This window comes from Oncorhynchus gorbuscha, linkage group LG02 (assembly GCF_021184085.1).
Source record: "Oncorhynchus gorbuscha isolate QuinsamMale2020 ecotype Even-year linkage group LG02, OgorEven_v1.0, whole genome shotgun sequence".
Taxonomy (NCBI): Eukaryota; Metazoa; Chordata; class Actinopteri; order Salmoniformes; family Salmonidae; genus Oncorhynchus; species Oncorhynchus gorbuscha.
The window spans coordinates 105,035,593-105,055,592 of record NC_060174.1 but is presented as its reverse complement, the minus strand read 5'-3'; the positions used below and the strand labels follow the sequence as shown (position 1 = coordinate 105,055,592).

Sequence of the window (20,000 nt, the reverse complement as noted above, 5' to 3'; positions counted from 1 at the left end):
GTCCTCCTCCCTGTTATAGTACTGTCCTCCTCCCTGTTATAGTACTGTCCTCCCTCCTCCCTGTTATAGTACTGTCCTCCCCTCCCCCTGTTATAGTACTGTCCTCCTCCCTGTTATAGTACTGTCCTCCCTCCCCCTGTTATAGTACTGTCCTCCTCCCTGTTATAGTACTGTCCTCCTCCCTGTTATAGTACTGTCCTCCTCCCTGTTATAGTACTGTCCTCCCTCCCCCTGTTATAGTACTGTCCTCCTCCCCTCCCTGTTATAGTACTGTCCTCCTCCTGTCCTCCTCCCTGTTATAGTACTGTCCTCCTCTCCTCCCTGTTATAGTACTGTCCTCCCTCCTCCCTGTTATAGTACTGTCCTCCCCCTCCTCCCTGTTATAGTACTGTCCTCCTCCTCCCTGTTATAGTACTGTCCTCCCCCCTCCTCCTCCTGTTATAGTACTGTCCTCCCCCTCCTCCCTGTTATAGTACTGTCCTCCCCCTCCTCCCTGTTATAGTACTGTCCTCCCCCTCCTCCCTGTTATAGTACTGTCCTCCTCCCTGTTATAGTACTGTCCTCCTCCCTGTTATAGTACTGTCCTCCTCCCTGTTATAGTACTGTCCTCCCCCTCCTCCCTGTTATAGTACTGTCCTCCCCCTCCTCCCTGTTATAGTACTGTCCTCCTCCCTGTTATAGTACCCTCCTCCCTGTTATAGTACTGTCCTCCCCTCCCCCTGTTATAGTACTGTCCTCCCCCTGTTATAGTACTGTCCTCCCCTCCTCCCTGTTATAGTACTGTCCTCCCCTCCCTGTTATAGTACTGTCCCCCTGTTATAGTACTGTCCTCCCCCTGTTATAGTACTGTCCTCCCCCTGTTATAGTACCCTGTTCCCTGTTATAGTACTGTCCTCCCCCTGTTATAGTACTGTCCTCCCTGTTATAGTACTGTCCTCCCCCCTCCCTGTTATAGTCTGTTATAGTACTGTCCTCCCCCTCCTCCCTGTTATAGTACTGTCCTCCTCCTCCCTGTTATAGTACTGTCCTCCCTCCCTCTGTCCTCCCCTCCTCCCTGTTATAGTACTGTCCTCCCCCTCCTCCCTGTTATAGTACTGTCCTCCCCCTCCTCCCTGTTATAGTACTGTCCTCCCCCTCCTCCCTGTTATAGTACTGTCCTCCCCCCTCCCTGTTATAGTACTGTCCTCCCCCTCCTCCCTGTTATAGTACTGTCCTCCCCCTCCTCCCTGTTATAGTACTGTCCTCCCCTGTCCTCCTCCCTGTTATAGTACTGTCCTCCCCCTCCCTGTTATAGTACTGTCCTCCCCTCCTCCCTGTTATAGTACTGTCCTCCCCTCCTCCCTGTTATAGTACTGTCCTCCCCCTCCTCCCCCCCTCCTCCCTGTTATAGTACTGTCTCCCCTCCTCCCTGTTATAGTACTGTCCTCCCCCTCCTCCCTGTTATAGTACTGTCCTCCCCTCCTCCCTCCCCCCCTCCTCCCTCCTCCCTGTTATAGTACTGTCCTCCCCTCCTCCCTGTTATAGTACTGTCCTCCCCTCCTCCCCTCCTCCCTGTTATAGTACTGTCCTCCCCTCCTCCCTGTTATAGTACTGTCCTCCCCCTCCTCCCCTCCTCCCTGTTATAGTACCCCCCCTCCCTGTTATAGTACTGTCCTCCCCCTCCTCCCTGTTATAGTACTGTCCTCCCCCTCCTCCCTGTTATAGTACTGTCCTCCCCCTCCTCCCCTCCTCCCTGTTATAGTACTGTCCTCCCCTTCCTCCCCTCCTCCCTGTTATAGTATAGTATCTCACTGACTGCAGATTGGTGACTATAGTCCTGTAGTCCTAGGACTGTACATATAAAGAGACAGAGAGACAGAGAGATAGAGAGATAGAGAGAGAAGGAGAGAGAGAGAGAGAGAGAGACAGAGAGATAGAGAGAGAAGGAGAGAGAGAGAGAGAGACAGAGAGACAGAGAGAGAGAGACAGAGAGAGAGAGAGAGAGAGAGGGGGGGACAGAGAGAGAGAGGGACAGAGAGAGAGAGAGAGAGAGAGAGAGAGAGGGGGGGGTGAAGAGGAGGAATACGATTCTGACCTTTGAGCTGATGTATGACCTCTGACCTGGTCAGTTTAGGAGATAGTCCAGGCTGTCCGCTCCACCCAGCACCAGCCTCCATCGACAGGTCTCTGCCAGACTCCTGGTCAACACACACACACACACACACACACACACACACACACACACACACACACACACACACACACACACACACACACACACACACACACACACACACACACACACACACACACACACACACACACACACACACACACACACACACACACACACACACACAAAAATACACACACACAGAGCGAGACAGTCAGTCAGAGAGAAAGACAGACAGCTGATGATTGTACAGTGGTGCAGGGTTAGAGACACGAGTTGTATAGTATAAGAACCAGGTGGTTGTGCAGGTTGAATGAGTCTGGAGAAACGGATAGTGCAGACAGTCAGTCAGACAGACAGAAAGACGCTAGGTGGCTAGGACATCAGTTACAGGTGACCTGACGACACAGGCACCGGTGGAAGACAGAGAATCCAGAGGGAATACAGCCACAGGATACAACGAGTGACAACACACCCATTCTGCTGCAGTAGCTATGATGGCCTGGAGCGCAGGCTTTCCCCGGAGCCGAGGCCGGGGTTCAGGCTGTACCCCCTCCACCCACCACTCAGAGCTCATCTGGTCTAACACCACCTCCCCTCGTTCCCCGGGGTCGTAGGTCAACGGCTCCTCCTCGTCTGTCCCGTACTCAAGGTCGATTTCTGTTACTGAGCCCACCGGGGAATTGACCTTCCGGACGTTCTTGCTGACCGGGTGGGAGCCCAGACCCGGTGTGTGTCCGGTGGCCTGGGTCGTAAACGCAGCGACCGCCATCTGACTCCGTAGCAAGGCTTCTCGTCTGAGCCGGTCCCCCAGTCCGCCTACTAAGGCCATCGTCCCCGCCTTACTCCCTCCCCCACCGTGGTGGGCTTTCTTGGTGGCCCGAGGAACCCAAACATCCCTACTGCCCCCGGTGTCCAGCAGCCCCTCCTCGGGGTGGCTGATGCTGTCTTCTGTGTCTGTGTAGTGGACCCTGTTCTGGGCCCGAAAAACAGCACCGCCACTGTGTCTGGGTGAAGGCTCATTGGCTTCGGGTCTGCTGCTGTGGTGGTGGTGGTGGTGGTGTGGCTGGGGTTGGTGTCTGGGGCTGTGGTAGTGGGGATCATCAGGATGGTGGCTGGGCCCGGCTTGGGACTGCCTGCGGTGGCGACGGTGCGTATAGTCGACACTGTTATCCTCGTCATCGGTGACCTCTGGGATGCTGAACAAGTGCTCGTTGTGGTGATGATGACCCTGCTGATGGTAGTGGTAGGCCTGAGTCTGGGCCTGAGGAGGAAGCTTCAGGATCTTCTCCACAATCTCCTCGTCACTGTCCGGCACCTCCCACTGGTCTGGCTACAGGGGTCATGGGTCAAGGGTCATCGAGGAGGAGGTGTAACAGGTGGAAGGTACAAAGGTTGGATGAGGTAGGAGGTCAGAAAGGAACAGTGAAGAGAGGGAGGGTGGAGTGGAGAGAGTGAGTGAGGGTGGAGTGGAGAGAGTGAGTGAGGGTGGAGTGGAGAGAGTGAGTGAGGGTGGAGTGGAGAGAGTGAGTGAGGGTGGAGTGGAGAGAGTGAGGGTGGAGTGGAGAAAGTGAGGGCGGAGTGGAGAGAGTGAGGGTGGAGTGGAGAGAGTGAGGGTGGAGTGGAGAGAGTGAGGGCGGAGTGGAGAAAGTGAGGGCAGAGTGGAAAGAGTGAGGGTGGAGTGGTGGACAGGACAGGGAGACAGGAGGAACAGTGAAGAGTGAGGGTGGAGTGGTGGACAGGACAGGGTGACAGTGAAGAGTGAGGGTGGAGTGGTGACAGGACAGGGTGACAGTGAAGAGTGAGGGTGGAGTGGTGACAGGACAGGGTGACAGTGAAGAGTGAGGGTGGAGTGGTGACAGGACAGGGTGACAGTGAAGAGTGAGGGTGGAGTGGTGACAGGACAGGGTGACAGTGAAGAGTGAGGGTGGAGTGGTGGACAGGACAGGGTGACAGTGAAGAGTGAGGGTGGAGTGGTGGACAGGACAGGGTGACAGTGAAGAGTGAGGGTGGAGTGGTGGACAGGACAGGGTGAAAAGAAAATGAATCAAAACGGTGAGTGAATTCAAGAGTGAAAGAGAAAAAACAAACCAAAACAGAGGCTGTCCTCCACAGATCAGGTGTCTGTGTTATGGTGTCTGTGTTATGGTGTCTGTGTTATGGTGTGTTATGGTGTGTTATGGTGTGTTATGGTGTGTCTGTGTGTTATGGTGTGTTATGGTGTGTCTGTTTTATGGTGTGTTATGGTGTGTTATGGTGTGTCTGTGTTATGGTGTGTTATGGTGTGTTATGGTGTGTCTGTGTTATGGTGTGTTATGGTGTGTCTGTGTTATGGTGTGTTATGGTGTGTTATGGTGTGTCTGTGTTATGATGTGTCTGTGTTATGGTGTGTCTGTGTTATGGTGTGTTATGGTGTGTTATGGTGTGTCTGTGTTATGGTGTGTTATGGTGTGTTATGGTGTGTCTGTGTTATGGTGTGTTATGGTGTGTTATGGTGTGTCTGTGTTATGGTGTGTTATGGTGTGTTATGGTGTGTCTGTGTTATGGTGTGTCTGTGTTATGGTGTGTCTGTGTTATGGTGTCTGTGTTATGGTGTCTGTGTTATGGTGTGTCTGTGTTATGGTGTGTTATGGTGTGTCTGTGTGTTATGGTGTGTTATGGTGTGTTTGTGTGTTATGGTGTGTCTGTGTTATGGTGTGTTATGGTGTGTTATGGTGTGTCTGTGTTATGGTGTGTTATGGTGTGTTATGGTGTGTCTGTGTTATGGTGTGTCTGTGTTATGGTGTGTCTGTGTTATGGTGTCTGTGTTATGGTGTGTCTGTGTTATGGTGTGTGTGTGTTATGGTGTGTTATGGTGTGTCTGTGTTATGGTGTGTCTGTGTTATGGTGTGTCTGTGTTATGGTGTGTTATGGTGTGTTATGGTGTGTTATGGTGTGTTATGGTGTGTTATGGTGTGTCTGTGTTATGGTGTGTCTGTGTTATGGTGTGTCTGTGTTATGGTGTGTCTGTGTTATGGTGTCTGTGTTATGGTGTGTCTGTGTTATGGTGTGTTATGGTGTGTTATGGTGTGTTATGGTGTGTTATGGTGTGTTATGGTGTGTTATGGTGTGTTATGGTGTGTCTGTGTTATGGTGTCTGTGTTATGGTGTGTCTGTGTTATGGTGTGTTATGGTGTGTCTGTGTTATGGTGTGTCTGTGTTATGGTGTGTCTGTGTTATGGTGTGTCTGTGTTATGGTGTGTCTGTGTTATGGTGTGTCTGTGTTATGGTGTGTCTGTGTTATGGTGTGTCTGTGTTATGGTGTGTCTGTGTTATGGTGTGTCTGTGTTATGGTGTGTCTGTGTTATGGTGTGTTATGGTGTGTTATGGTGTGTCTGTGTTATGGTGTGTCTGTGTTATGGTGTGTCTGTGTTATGGTGTGTCTGTGTTATGGTGTGTCTGTGTTATGGTGTGTTATGGTGTGTCTGTGTTATGGTGTGTCTGTGTTATGGTGTGTCTGTGTTATGGTGTGTCTGTGTTATGGTGTGTCTGTGTTATGGTGTGTCTGTGTTATGGTGTGTCTGTGTTATGGTGTGTCTGTGTTATGGTGTGTCTGTGTTATGGTGTGTCTGTGTTATGGTGTGTCTGTGTTATGGTGTGTCTGTGTTATGGTGTGTCTGTGTTATGGTGTGTCTGTGTTATGGTGTGTTATGGTGTGTTATGGTGTGTCTGTGTTATGGTGTGTCTGTGTTATGGTGTGTCTGTGTTATGGTGTCTGTGTTATGGTGTGTCTGTGTTATGGTGTGTCTGTGTTATGGTGTGTCTGTGTTATGGTGTGTCTGTGTTATGGTGTGTCTGTGTTATGGTGTGTCTGTGTTATGGTGTGTCTGTGTTATGGTGTGTCTGTGTTATGGTGTGTTATGGTGTGTTATGGTGTGTCTGTGTGTTATGGTGTGTTATGGTGTGTCTGTGGTATGGTGTCTGTATGTTATGGTGTGTCTGTGATATGGTGTGTCTGTGTTATGGTGTGTCTGTGTTATGGTGTGTCTGTGTTATGGTGTGTCTGTGTTATGGTGTGTCTGTGTTATGGTGTGTTATGGTGTGTTATGGTGTGTCTGTGTGTTATGGTGTGTTATGGCGTGTCTGTGTTATGGTGTGTCTGTGCTATGGTGTGTCTGTGCTATGGTGTGTCTGTGCTATGGTGTGTCTGTGCTATGGTGTGTCTGTGCTATGGTGTGTCTGTGTTATGGTGTGTCTGTGTTATGGTGTGTCTGTGTTATGGTGTGTGTGTTATGGTGTGTGTGTTATGGTGTGTCTGTGTTATGGTGTGTCTGTGTTATGGTGTGTCTGTGTTATGGTGTGTCTGTGTTATGGTGTGTCTGTGTTATGGTGTGTCTGTGTTATGGTGTCTGTGTTATGGTGTGTCTGTGTTATGGTGTGTCTGTGTTATGGTGTCTGTGTTATGGTGTCTGTGTTATGGTGTCTGTGTTATGGTGTGTCTGTGTTATGTCTGTGTTATGGTGTCTGTGTTATGGTGTCTGTGTTATGGTGTCTGTGTTATGGTGTCTGTGTTATGGTGTGTCTGTGTTATGGTGTGTTATGGTGTGTCTGTGTTATGGTGTGTTATGGTGTGTCTGTGTTATGGTGTGTTATGGTGTGTCTGTGTTATGGTGTGTCTGTGTTATGGTGTGTCTGTGTTATGGTGTGTCTGTGTTATGGTGTGTCTGTGTTATGGTGTGTCTGTGTTATGGTGTGTCTGTGTTATGGTGTGTCTGTGTTATGGTGTGTCTGTGTTATGGTGTGTCTGTGTTATGGTGTGTCTGTGTTATGGTGTGTCTGTGTTATGGTGTGTCTGTGTTATGGTGTGTCTGTGCTATGGTGTGTCTGTGCTATGGTGTGTCTGTGCTATGGTGTGTCTGTGCTATGGTGTGTCTGTGTTATGGTGTGTTATGGTGTGTTATGGTGTGTCTGTGTTATGGTGTGTCTGTGTTATGGTGTGTCTGTGTTATGGTGTGTCTGTGTTATGGTGTGTCTGTGTTATGGTGTGTCTGTGCTATGGTGTGTCTGTGCTATGGTGTGTCTGTGCTATGGTGTGTCTGTGTTATGGTGTGTTATGGTGTGTCTGTGTTATGGTGTGTCTTTGTTATGGTGTGTCTGTGTTATGGTGTCTGTGTTATGGTGTGTCTGTGTTATGGTGTGTCTGTGTTATGGTGTGTCTGTGTTATGGTGTGTCTGTGTTATGGTGTGTCTGTGTTATGGTGTGTCTGTGTTATGGTGTGTCTGTGTTATGGTGTGTCTGTGCTATGGTGTGTCTGTGCTATGGTGTGTCTGTGCTATGGTGTGTCTGTGTTATGGTGTGTCTGTGTTATGGTGTGTCTGTGTTATGGTGTGTCTGTGTTATGGTGTGTTATGGTGTGTTATGGTGTGTCTGTGTTATGGTGTGTCTGTGTTATGGTGTGTTATGGTGTGTCTGTTATGGTGTGTCTGTGTTATGGTGTGTCTGTGTTATGGTGTGTCTGTGTTATGGTGTGTCTGTGTTATGGTGTGTCTGTGTTATGGTGTGTCTGTGTTATGGTGTGTCTGTGTTATGGTGTGTTATGGTGTGTTATGGTGTGTGTGTGTTATGGTGTGTCTGTGTTATGGTGTGTCTGTGTTATGGTGTGTTATGGTGTGTTATGGTGTGTTATGGTGTGTTATGGTGTGTCTGTGTTATGGTGTGTCTGTGTTATGGTGTGTCTGTGTTATGGTGTGTCTGTGTTATGGTGTGTCTGTGTTATGGTGTGTCTGTGTTATGGTGTGTCTGTGTTATGGTGTGTCTGTGCTATGGTGTGTCTGTGCTATGGTGTGTCTGTGCTATGGTGTGTCTGTGTTATGGTGTGTTATGGTGTGTCTGTGTTATGGTGTGTCTTTGTTATGGTGTGTCTGTGTTATGGTGTGTCTGTGTTATGGTGTGTCTGTGTTATGGTGTGTCTGTGTTATGGTGTGTCTGTGTTATGGTGTGTCTGTGTTATGGTGTGTCTGTGCTATGGTGTGTCTGTGCTATGGTGTGTCTGTGTTATGGTGTGTCTGTGTTATGGTGTGTCTGTGTTATGGTGTGTCTGTGTTATGGTGTGTCTGTGTTATGGTGTGTCTGTGTTATGGTGTGTCTGTGTTATGGTGTGTCTGTGTTATGGTGTGTCTGTGTTATGGTGTGTCTGTGTTATGGTGTGTCTGTGTTATGGTGTGTCTGTGTTATGGTGTGTCTGTGTTATGGTGTGTCTGTGTTATGGTGTGTTATGGTGTGTTATGGTGTGTCTGTGTGTTATGGTGTGTTATGGTGTGTCTGTGGTATGGTGTCTGTATGTTATGGTGTGTCTGTGATATGGTGTGTCTGTGTTATGGTGTGTCTGTGTTATGGTGTGTCTGTGTTATGGTGTGTCTGTGTTATGGTGTGTCTGTGTTATGGTGTGTTATGGTGTGTTATGGTGTGTCTGTGTGTTATGGTGTGTTATGGCGTGTCTGTGTTATGGTGTGTCTGTGCTATGGTGTGTCTGTGCTATGGTGTGTCTGTGCTATGGTGTGTCTGTGCTATGGTGTGTCTGTGCTATGGTGTGTCTGTGTTATGGTGTGTCTGTGTTATGGTGTGTCTGTGTTATGGTGTGTGTGTTATGGTGTGTGTGTTATGGTGTGTCTGTGTTATGGTGTGTCTGTGTTATGGTGTGTCTGTGTTATGGTGTGTCTGTGTTATGGTGTGTCTGTGTTATGGTGTGTCTGTGTTATGGTGTCTGTGTTATGGTGTGTCTGTGTTATGGTGTGTCTGTGTTATGGTGTCTGTGTTATGGTGTCTGTGTTATGGTGTCTGTGTTATGGTGTCTGTGTTATGGTGTGTCTGTGTTATGGTGTCTGTGTTATGGTGTCTGTGTTATGGTGTCTGTGTTATGGTGTCTGTGTTATGGTGTGTCTGTGTTATGGTGTGTTATGGTGTGTCTGTGTTATGGTGTGTTATGGTGTGTCTGTGTTATGGTGTGTCTTTGTTATGGTGTGTCTGTGTTATGGTGTGTCTGTGTTATGGTGTGTCTGTGTTATGGTGTGTCTGTGTTATGGTGTGTCTGTGTTATGGTGTGTCTGTGTTATGGTGTGTCTGTGTTATGGTGTGTCTGTGTTATGGTGTGTCTGTGTTATGGTGTGTCTGTGTTATGGTGTGTCTGTGTTATGGTGTGTCTGTGTTATGGTGTGTCTGTGTTATGGTGTGTCTGTGCTATGGTGTGTCTGTGCTATGGTGTGTCTGTGTTATATGGTGTGTCTGTGTTATGGTGTGTCTGTGTTATGGTGTGTTATGGTGTGTTATGGTGTGTCTGTGTTATGGTGTGTCTGTGTTATGGTGTGTCTGTGTTATGGTGTGTCTGTGTTATGGTGTGTCTGTGTTATGGTGTGTCTGTGCTATGGTGTGTCTGTGCTATGGTGTGTCTGTGCTATGGTGTGTCTGTGTTATGGTGTGTTATGGTGTGTCTGTGTTATGGTGTGTCTTTGTTATGGTGTGTCTGTGTTATGGTGTGTCTGTGTTATGGTGTGTCTGTGTTATGGTGTGTCTGTGTTATGGTGTGTCTGTGTTATGGTGTGTCTGTGTTATGGTGTGTCTGTGTTATGGTGTGTCTGTGTTATGGTGTGTCTGTGCTATGGTGTGTCTGTGCTATGGTGTGTCTGTGCTATGGTGTGTCTGTGTTATGGTGTGTCTGTGTTATGGTGTGTCTGTGTTATGGTGTGTCTGTGTTATGGTGTGTTATGGTGTGTTATGGTGTGTCTGTGTTATGGTGTGTGTGTCTGGTGTGTCTGTGTTATGGTGTGTCTGTTTATGGTGTGTCTGTGTTATGGTGTGTCTGTGTTATGGTGTGTCTGTGTTATGGTGTGTCTGTGTTATGGTGTGTCTGTGTTATGGTGTGTCTGTGTTATGGTGTGTCTGTGTTATGGTGTGTATGTGTTATGGTGTCTGTGTTATGGTGTGTTGTGTTATGGTGTGTTATGTGTTATGGTGTGTCTGTGTTATGGTGTGTCTGTGTTATGGTGTGTCTGTGTTATGGTGTGTGTTATGGTGTGTTATGGTGTGTCTATGGTGTGTATGGTGTGTTATGGTGTGTCTGTGTTATGGTGTGTCTGTGTTATGGTGTGTCTGTGTTATGGTGTGTCTGTGTTATGGTGTGTCTGTGTTATGGTGTCTGTCTGTGTTATGGTGTGTCTGTGTTATGGTGTGTCTGTGTTATGGTGTGTCTGTGCTATGGTGTGTCTGTGTTATGGTGTGTCTGTGTTATGGTGGTGTGTTATGGTGTGTCTGTGTTATGGTGTGTCTGTGTTATGGTGTGTCTGTGTTATGGTGTGTCTGTGTTATGGTGTGTCTGTGTTATGGTGTGTCTGTGTTATGGTGTGTCTGTGTTATGGTGTGTCTGTGTTATGGTGTTATGGTGTGTCTGTGTTATGGTGTGTGGTGTGTCTGTGTTATGGTGTGTCTGTGTTATGGTGTGTTATGGTGTGTTATGGTGTGTCTGTGTTATGGTGTGTCTGTGTTATGGTGTGTCTGTGTTATGGTGTGTTATGGTGTGTTATGGTGTGTCTGTGTTATGGTGTGTCTGTGTTATGGTGTGTTATGGTGTGTCTGTGTTATGGTGTGTCTGTGTTATGGTGTGTCTGTGTTATGGTGTGTCTGTGTTATGGTGTGTCTGTGTTATGGTGTGTCTGTGTTATGGTGTGTCTGTGTTATGGTGTGTCTGTGTTATGGTGTGTCTGTGTTATGGTGTGTTATGGTGTGTTATGGTGTGTCTGTGTTATGGTGTGTCTGTGTTATGGTGTGTCTGTGTTATGGTGTGTTATGGTGTGTTATGGTGTGTTATGGTGTGTCTGTGTTATGGTGTGTCTGTGTTATGGTGTGTCTGTGTTATGGTGTGTCTGTGTTATGGTGTGTCTGTGTTATGGTGTGTCTGTGTTATGGTGTGTCTGTGTTATGGTGTGTCTGTGTTATGGTGTCTGTGTTATGGTGTGTTATGGTGTCTGTGTTATGGTGTGTTATGGTGTGTTATGGTGTGTTATGGTGTGTTATGGTGTGTCTGTGTTATGGTGTGTCTGTGTTATGGTGTGTTATGGTGTGTTATGGTGTGTCTGTGTTATGGTGTGTCTGTGTTATGGTGTGTCTGTGTTATGGTGTGTCTGTGTTATGGTGTGTCTGTGTTATGGTGTGTCTGTGTTATGGTGTGTCTGTGTTATGGTGTGTCTGTGTTATGGTGTGTCTGTGTTATGGTGTGTCTGTGTTATGGTGTGTCTGTGTTATGGTGTCTGTGTTATGGTGTGTCTGTGTTATGGTGTGTCTGTGTTATGGTGTGTCTGTGTTATGGTGTGTCTGTGTTATGGTGTGTCTGTGTTATGGTGTGTCTGTGTTATGGTGTCTGTGTTATGGTGTGTCTGTGTTATGGTGTGTTATGGTGTGTTATGGTGTGTCTGTGTTATGGTGTGTCTGTGTTATGGTGTGTCTGTGTGTCTATGGTGTGTCTGTGCTATGGTGTGTCTGTGCTATGGTGTGTCTGTGTTATGGTGTGTCTGTGCTATGGTGTGTCTGTGTTATGGTGTGTTATGGTGTGTCTGTGTTATGGTGTGTCTGTGTTATGGTGTGTCTGTGTTATGGTGTGTCTGTGTTATGGTGTGTCTGTGTTATGGTGTGTCTGTGTTATGGTGTGTCTGTGTTATGGTGTCTGTGTTATTGTGTCTGTGTTATGGTGTGTCTGTGTTATGGTGTGTCTGTGTTATGGTGTGTCTGTGTTATGGTGTGTCTGTGTTATGGTGTGTCTGTGTTATGGTGTGTCTGTGTTATGGTGTGTCTGTGTTATGGTGTGTCTGTGTTATGGTGTGTCTGTGTTATGGTGTGTTATGGTGTGTTATGGTGTGTTATGGTGTGTCTGTGTTATGGTGTGTCTGTGTTATGGTGTGTCTGTGTTATGGTGTGTCTGTGTTATGGTGTCTGTGTTATGGTGTGTCTGTGTTATGGTGTGTCTGTGTTATGGTGTGTCTGTGTTATGGTGTCTGTGTTATGGTGTCTGTGTTATGGTGTGTCTGTGTTATGGTGTGTCTGTGTTATGGTGTGTCTGTGTTATGGTGTGTCTGTGTTATGGTGTGTCTGTGTTATGGTGTGTCTGTGTTATGGTGTGTCTGTGTTATGGTGTGTCTGTGTTATGGTGTGTCTGTGTTATGGTGTCTGTGTTATGGTGTCTGTGTTATGGTGTCTGTGTTATGGTGTCTGTGTTATGGTGTGTATGTGTTATGGTGTGTCTGTGCTATGGTGTGTCTGTGCTATGGTGTGTCTGTGCTATGGTGTGTCTGTGTTATGGTGTGTTATGGTGTGTTATGGTGTGTCTGTGTTATGGTGTGTCTGTGTTATGGTGTGTCTGTGTTATGGTGTGTCTGTGTTATGGTGTGTCTGTGCTATGGTGTGTCTGTGCTATGGTGTGTCTGTGCTATGGTGTGTCTGTGCTATGGTGTGTCTGTGTTATGGTGTGTTATGGTGTGTTATGGTGTGTCTGTGTTATGGTGTGTCTGTGTTATGGTGTGTTATGGTGTGTTATGGTGTGTCTGTGTTATGGTGTGTCTGTGTTATGGTGTGTCTGTGTTATGGTGTGTTATGGTGTGTCTGTGTTATGGTGTGTCTGTGTTATGGTGTGTCTGTGTTATGGTGTGTCTGTGTTATGGTGTGTTATGGTGTGTTATGGTGTGTCTGTGTTATGGTGTGTCTGTGTTATGGTGTGTTATGGTGTGTCTGTGTTATGGTGTGTCTGTGTTATGGTGTGTCTGTGTTATGGTGTGTCTGTGTTATGGTGTGTCTGTGTTATGGTGTGTCTGTGTTATGGTGTGTCTGTGTTATGGTGTGTCTGTGTTATGGTGTGTCTGTGTTATGGTGTGTCTGTGTTATGGTGTGTTATGGTGTGTTATGGTGTGTCTGTGTTATGGTGTGTCTGTGTTATGGTGTGTCTGTGTTATGGTGTGTTATGGTGTGTTATGGTGTGTTATGGTGTGTCTGTGTTATGGTGTGTCTGTGTTATGGTGTGTCTGTGTTATGGTGTGTCTGTGTTATGGTGTGTCTGTGTTATGGTGTGTCTGTGTTATGGTGTGTCTGTGTTATGGTGTGTCTGTGTTATGGTGTGTCTGTGTTATGGTGTCTGTGTTATGGTGTGTTATGGTGTCTGTGTTATGGTGTGTTATGGTGTGTTATGGTGTGTTATGGTGTGTTATGGTGTGTCTGTGTTATGGTGTGTCTGTGTTATGGTGTGTTATGGTGTGTTATGGTGTGTCTGTGTTATGGTGTGTCTGTGTTATGGTGTGTCTGTGTTATGGTGTGTCTGTGTTATGGTGTGTCTGTGTTATGGTGTGTCTGTGTTATGGTGTGTCTGTGTTATGGTGTGTCTGTGTTATGGTGTGTCTGTGTTATGGTGTCTGTGTTATGGTGTCTGTGTTATGGTGTGTCTGTGTTATGGTGTGTCTGTGTTATGGTGTGTCTGTGTTATGGTGTGTCTGTGTTATGGTGTGTCTGTGTTATGGTGTGTCTGTGTTATGGTGTCTGTGTTATGGTGTCTGTGTTATGGTGTGTCTGTGTTATGGTGTGTCTGTGTTATGGTGTGTCTGTGTTATGGTGTGTCTGTGCTATGGTGTGTCTGTGCTATGGTGTGTCTGTGCTATGGTGTGTCTGTGTTATGGTGTGTCTGTGCTATGGTGTGTCTGTGTTATGGTGTGTTATGGTGTGTCTGTGTTATGGTGTGTCTGTGTTATGGTGTGTCTGTGTTATGGTGTGTCTGTGTTATGGTGTGTCTGTGTTATGGTGTGTCTGTGTTATGGTGTGTCTGTGTTATGGTGTCTGTGTTATTGTGTCTGTGTTATGGTGTGTCTGTGTTATGGTGTGTCTGTGTTATGGTGTGTCTGTGTTATGGTGTGTCTGTGTTATGGTGTGTCTGTGTTATGGTGTGTCTGTGTTATGGTGTGTCTGTGTTATGGTGTGTCTGTGTTATGGTGTGTTATGGTGTGTTATGGTGTGTTATGGTGTGTCTGTGTTATGGTGTGTCTGTGTTATGGTGTGTCTGTGTTATGGTGTGTCTGTGTTATGGTGTCTGTGTTATGGTGTCTGTGTTATGGTGTGTCTGTGTTATGGTGTCTGTGTTATGGTGTCTGTGTTATGGTGTGTCTGTGTTATGGTGTGTCTGTGTTATGGTGTGTCTGTGTTATGGTGTGTCTGTGTTATGGTGTGTCTGTGTTATGGTGTGTCTGTGTTATGGTGTGTCTGTGTTATGGTGTGTCTGTGTTATGGTGTGTCTGTGTTATGGTGTGTCTGTGTTATGGTGTGTCTGTGTTATGGTGTGTCTGTGTTATGGTGTGTCTGTGTTATGGTGTGTCTGTGTTATGGTGTCTGTGTTATGGTGTCTGTGTTATGGTGTCTGTGTTATGGTGTCTGTGTTATGGTGTGTATGTGTTATGGTGTGTCTGTGCTATGGTGTGTCTGTGCTATGGTGTGTCTGTGCTATGGTGTGTCTGTGCTATGGTGTGTCTGTGTTATGGTGTGTTATGGTGTGTTATGGTGTGTGTTATGGTGTGTCTGTGTTATGTCTGTGTTATGGTGTGTCTGTGTTATGGTGTGTCTGTGTTATGGTGTGTCTGTGTTATGGTGTGTCTGTGCTATGGTGTGTCTGTGCTATGGTGTGTCTGTGTTATGGTGTGTCTATGGTGTGTCTGTGTTATGGTGTGTCTGTGTTATGGTGTGTTATGGTGTGTTATGGTGTGTCTGTGTTATGGTGTGTCTGTGTTATGGTGTGTTATGGTGTGTTATGGTGTGTCTGTGTTATGGTGTGTCTGTGTTATGGTGTGTCTGTGTTATGGTGTGTTGTGTTATGGTGTGTCTGTGTTATGGTGTGTCTGTGTTATGGTGTGTCTGTGTTATGGTGTGTCTGTGTTATGGTGTGTCTGTGTTATGGTGTGTCTGTGTTATGGTGTGTCTGTGTTATGGTGTGTCTGTGTTATGGTGTGTCTGTGTTATGGTGTGTCTGTGTTATGGTGTCTGTGTTATGGTGTCTGTGTTATGGTGTCTGTGTTATGGTGTGTCTGTGTTATGGTGTGTCTGTGTTATGGTGTGTCTGTGTTATGGTGTGTCTGTGTTATGGTGTGTCTGTGTTATGGTGTGTCTGTGTGTTATGGTGTGTTATGGTGTCTGTGTTATGGTGTGTGTGTGTTATGGTGTGTCTGTGTGTTATGGTGTGTTATGGTGTCTGTGTTATGTTGTTATGGTGTGTTATGGTGTGTCTGTGTTATGGTGTCTGTGTGTTATGGTGTGTTATGGTGTGTTATGGTGTGTGTGTGTTATGGTGTGTTATGGTGTGTCTGTGTGTTATGGTGTGTTATGGTGTGTCTGTGTGTTATGGTGTGTCTGTGTGTTATGGTGTGTTATGGTGTGTTATGGTGTGTTATGGTGTGTCTGTGTGTTATAGTGTGTTATAGTGTGTTATGGTGTGTTATGGTGTGTTATAGTGTGTTATGGTGTGTTATGGTGTGTTATGGTGTGTCTGTGTGTTATGGTGTGTTATGGTGTGTTATGGTGTGTTATGGTGTGTCTGTGTTATGGTGTCTGTGTGTTATGGTGTGTTATGGTGTGTGTGTGTTATGGTGTGTTATGGTGTGTCTGTGTGTTATGGTGTGTTATGGTGTGTTATGGTGTGTTATGGTGTGTCTGTGTGTTATGGTGTGTTATGGTGTGTCTGTGTGTCTGTGTGTTATGGTGTGTTATGGTGTGTTATGGTGTGTATGTGTGTTATGGTGTGTTATGGTGTGTTATGGTGTGTTATGGTGTGTCTGTGTGTTATGGTGTGTTATGGTGTGTCTGTGTTATGGTGTCTGTGTGTTATGGTGTGTTATGGTGTGTGTGTGTTATGGTGTGTTATGGTGTGTCTGTGTGTTTGTGTGTTATGGTGTGTTATGGTGTGTTATGGTGTGTATGTGTGTTATGGTCTGTTATAGTGTGTTATGGTGTGTCTGTGTGTTATGGTGTGTTATGGTGTGTCTGTGTGTTATGGTGTGTCTGTGTTATGGTGTGTGTGTGTGTTATGGTCTGTTATAGTGTGTTATGGTGTGTCTGTGTGTTATGGTGTGTTATGGTGTCTGTGTTATGGTGTGTGTGTGTGTTATGGTGTGTCTGTGTTATGGTGTGTGTGTGTGTGTGTTATGGTGTGTGTGTGTTATGGTGTGTTATGGTGTGTGTGTGTGTTATGGTGTGTGTGTGTGTTATGGTGTGTGTGTGTGTTATGGTGTGTGTATGTGTTATGGTGTGTGTGTGTTATGGTGTGTCTGTGTTATGGTGTGTGTGTGTGTTATGGTGTGTGTGTGTTATGGTGTGTTATGGTGTGTGTGTGTTATGGTGTGTGTGTGTGTGTGTTATGGTGTGTGTGTATGTTATGGTGTGTGTGTGTTATGGTGTGTCTGTGTTATGGTGTGTGTGTGTGTTATGGTGTGTGTGTGTTATGGTGTGTTATGGTGTGTGTGTGTTATGGTGTGTGTATGTTATGGTGTGTCTGTGTTATGGTGTGTTATGGTGTGTGTGTGTTATGGTGTGTGTGTGTTATGGTGTGTTATGGTGTGTGTGTGTTATGGTGTGTGTGTGTGTGTGTTATGGTGTGTGTGTATGTTATGGTGTGTGTGTGTTATGGTGTGTTATGGTGTGTGTGTGTTATGGTGTGTGTGTGTGTGTGTGTGTTATGGTGTGTCTGTGTTATGGTGTGTGTGTGTTACGGTGTGTCTGTGTTATGGTGTGTCTGTGTGTTATGGTGTGTCTGTGTGTTATGGTGTGTGTATGTTATGGTGTGTGTGTGTTATGGTGTGTGTGTGTTACGGTGTGTCTGTGTTACGGTGTGTGTGTGTTACGGTGTGTGTGTGTTACGGTGTGTGTGTGTTACGGTGTGTGTGTGTTACGGTGTGTGTGTGTTACGGTGTGTGTGTGTGTGTTATGGTGTGTGTGTGTGTTATGGTGTGTGTGTGTGTTATGGTGTGTGTGTGTGTTATGGTGTGTGTGTGTGGTGACTGTTTACCCTGTTAGCTCCGGTGGTGTACCCCCGGGCCAGGGCGGATCCAGGGGGGTCAGAGTAGAGGTCATCCTCCTCTTCCTCCAGGATATCAGACAGGTCAGATCCCCTACTGCTCTCTGGCTCCATCGGACCGGCGGTATACCGCTGAACCACAGGACAGAACCACACAGCACAACACACTTACAGACCGGCCGCTGAACCACAGGACAGAACCACACAGCACAACACACTTACAGACCGACCGCTGAACCACAGGACAGAACCACACAGCACAACACACTTTCAGACCGTGGAATAACCAATGATGTCTTAGACAATATCTTAGCCAATATCTAACTCAGACAAAATATACAAATCTACATTTAGAGTCGATATTTATTTTTGTGCTATTAACTGTAGGTGCCAATAAAAGTGGAACATTCATTTATTAGGTACATTTGCGTTAAATTGTACTATGAGCGCTGGTATATCTTGATATCCTGCCTCTATCCTCAATGCTTCCTGGTCTGAAGCACCCTCTTGATACATAAGAGATAATGATCCCGAGGCTTTTCCTAGAGCTAGGGCAGTAACTGGTTCATCTAAACAAGAGATAATGATCCTAAAGGCTTTTCCTAGAGCTAGTGCAGTAACTGGTTCATCTAAACAAGAGATAATGATCCTAAAGGCTTTTCCTAGAGCTAGGGCAGTAACTGGCCATGACATTTAAAGGTATTTGGTATTTGTTCTATTCATTGTTGATGTAATCTCCCAAATGTTTTGCATGTAAGCAATCAAGTTTTCAAGATACAGTACATAACTTTCAACATACAGAAATACAGCCGGTATTATGCATTTTGTATCATATGATGTAAAACATAATAGCGGCTGTATTTCTGCATTTTGAAAGTTATTCATCTTGAAAACTTGATTGCTGACATGCAAAAGATTTTGGGGACCACATCAACAATGGACTAATGAAACAAATTCACAGAAGCACAGGTCAGTACTAGCTAACTAATTAACTAATAAATTAATGAACTAACTACAGTGCATTTGGAAAGTATTCAGACCCTTTGACTTTTTCCACGTTTATGTTACGAGCCTTATTCTAAAATGGATTCAATCAAATAAAATCTACACACAATACCTCATAATGAAAAAGCAAAAACCGTTTTTTAGAATTTCAGCTAAATTTGTTCAAATTAAAAACAGAAATAACTTATTCAGACACTTTGCTATGACACTCTAAATTGAGCTCAGGTGCATCCTGTTTCCATTGATCATCCTTGAGATGTTTCTACAACTTGATTGGAGTCCACCTGTTGTAAATTCAATTGATTGGACATGATTTGGAAAGGCACACACCTGTCTATATAAGGTCCCACAGTTGACTGTGCATGTCAGAGCAAAAACCAAACCACGAAGTCAAATGAATTGTCCGTAGAGCTCAGAGACAGGATTGTGTCGAGGAACATATCTGGGGAAGGGTAACAAAACCTGTCTGCTGCATTGAAGGTCCCCAAGAACACAGTGACCTCCATCATTCTTAAATGGAAGAAGTTTGGAACCACCAAGACTCTTCCTAGAGCTGGCCGCCCGGCCAAACTGAGCAATCAGGGGAGAAGGGCCTTGGTCAGGGAGGTGACCAAGAACCTGATGGTCATTCTGAGAGAGCTCCAGAGTTCTTCTGTGGAGATGGGAGAACCTTCCAGAAGGACAACCATCTCTGCAGCCCTCCACCAATCAGGCCTTTATGTTAGAGTGGCCAGATGGAAGCCACTCTTCAGTAAAAGGCACATGACAGCCCGCTTGGAGTTTTCCCAAAAGGCACCTAAAGACTCTCAGACCATGAGAAACAAGATTTTCTGGTCTGATGAAACCGAGATTGAACTCTTTTTGCTTATTATATATGGGGTATTGTGTGTAGATTAATGAGGACAAAATGTCAAGTGGCCTGAATACTTTCAAAATGCACTGAACCTACCTACCTACCTACCTACCTACCTACCTACCTACCTACCTACCTACCTACCTACCTACCTACCTACCTACCTACCTACCTACCTACAGTACCTACCTAGCTACCTACAGTACCTACCTACAGTACCTAGCTACCTACAGTACCTACCTACAGTACCTACCTACCTACCTACCTACCTACCTACCTACCTACCTACCTACCTACCTACCTACCTACAGTACCCACCTACAGTACCCACCTACCTACCTACCTACCTACCTACCTACCTACCTACCTGCCGTACGTACGTACCTACCTGCTGTACCTACCCACCTACCTGCCGTACGTACCTACCTGCTGTACCTACCTACCTACAGTACCTACCTACCTACCTGCCATACCTACCTGCCTACAGTACCTACAGTACCTACAGTACCTACCTACCTACCTACCTACCTACCTACCTACCTACCTACCTACCTACCTACCTACCTACCTACCGTACCTACAGTACCTACCGTACCTACAGTACCTACCTACAGTACCTCTCTACCTGCCGTACCTACCTACCTACAGTACCTACCTACCTAACTAATTAACTAACCAACCTGCCTACCTACCTACCTACCTACAGTACCTACCTACCTACCTATCTACAGTACCTACCTACCTACCTACCTACCTAACTAATTAACTAACCAACCTACCTACCTACCTACCTACCTACCTACCTACCTACCTACCTACCTACCTACCTACCTACCTACCTACCTACCTACCTGCCATACCTACCTGCCTACAGTACCTACAGTACCTACCTACCTACCCAGTACCTACCTACCTACCTACCTACCTACCT

At 46.0% G+C, this 20,000-nt stretch overlaps 1 protein-coding gene across 7 annotated transcripts in view; it reads right to left on the bottom strand.

Annotated features, from left to right (window-relative positions):
- LOC124014772 (peripheral-type benzodiazepine receptor-associated protein 1-like) overlaps positions 1–20,000 on the bottom strand; it is a 241,513-nt gene that overhangs the window by 31,933 nt on the left and 189,580 nt on the right. For 6 of the 7 annotated variants that reach the window (XM_046329861.1, XM_046329863.1, XM_046329864.1 and 3 more), the window contains 3 exons: positions 17,203–17,343; positions 2,628–3,485; positions 2,075–2,177 (listed from right to left, as the gene is read on the bottom strand). In XM_046329861.1, the coding sequence (XP_046185817.1) occupies positions 2,075–2,177; positions 2,628–3,485; positions 17,203–17,343 (1,102 nt within the window). The remainder of the gene's footprint in view (positions 1–2,074; positions 2,178–2,627; positions 3,486–17,202; positions 17,344–20,000) is intronic. The other variant, XM_046329868.1, reaches the window with a different exon arrangement.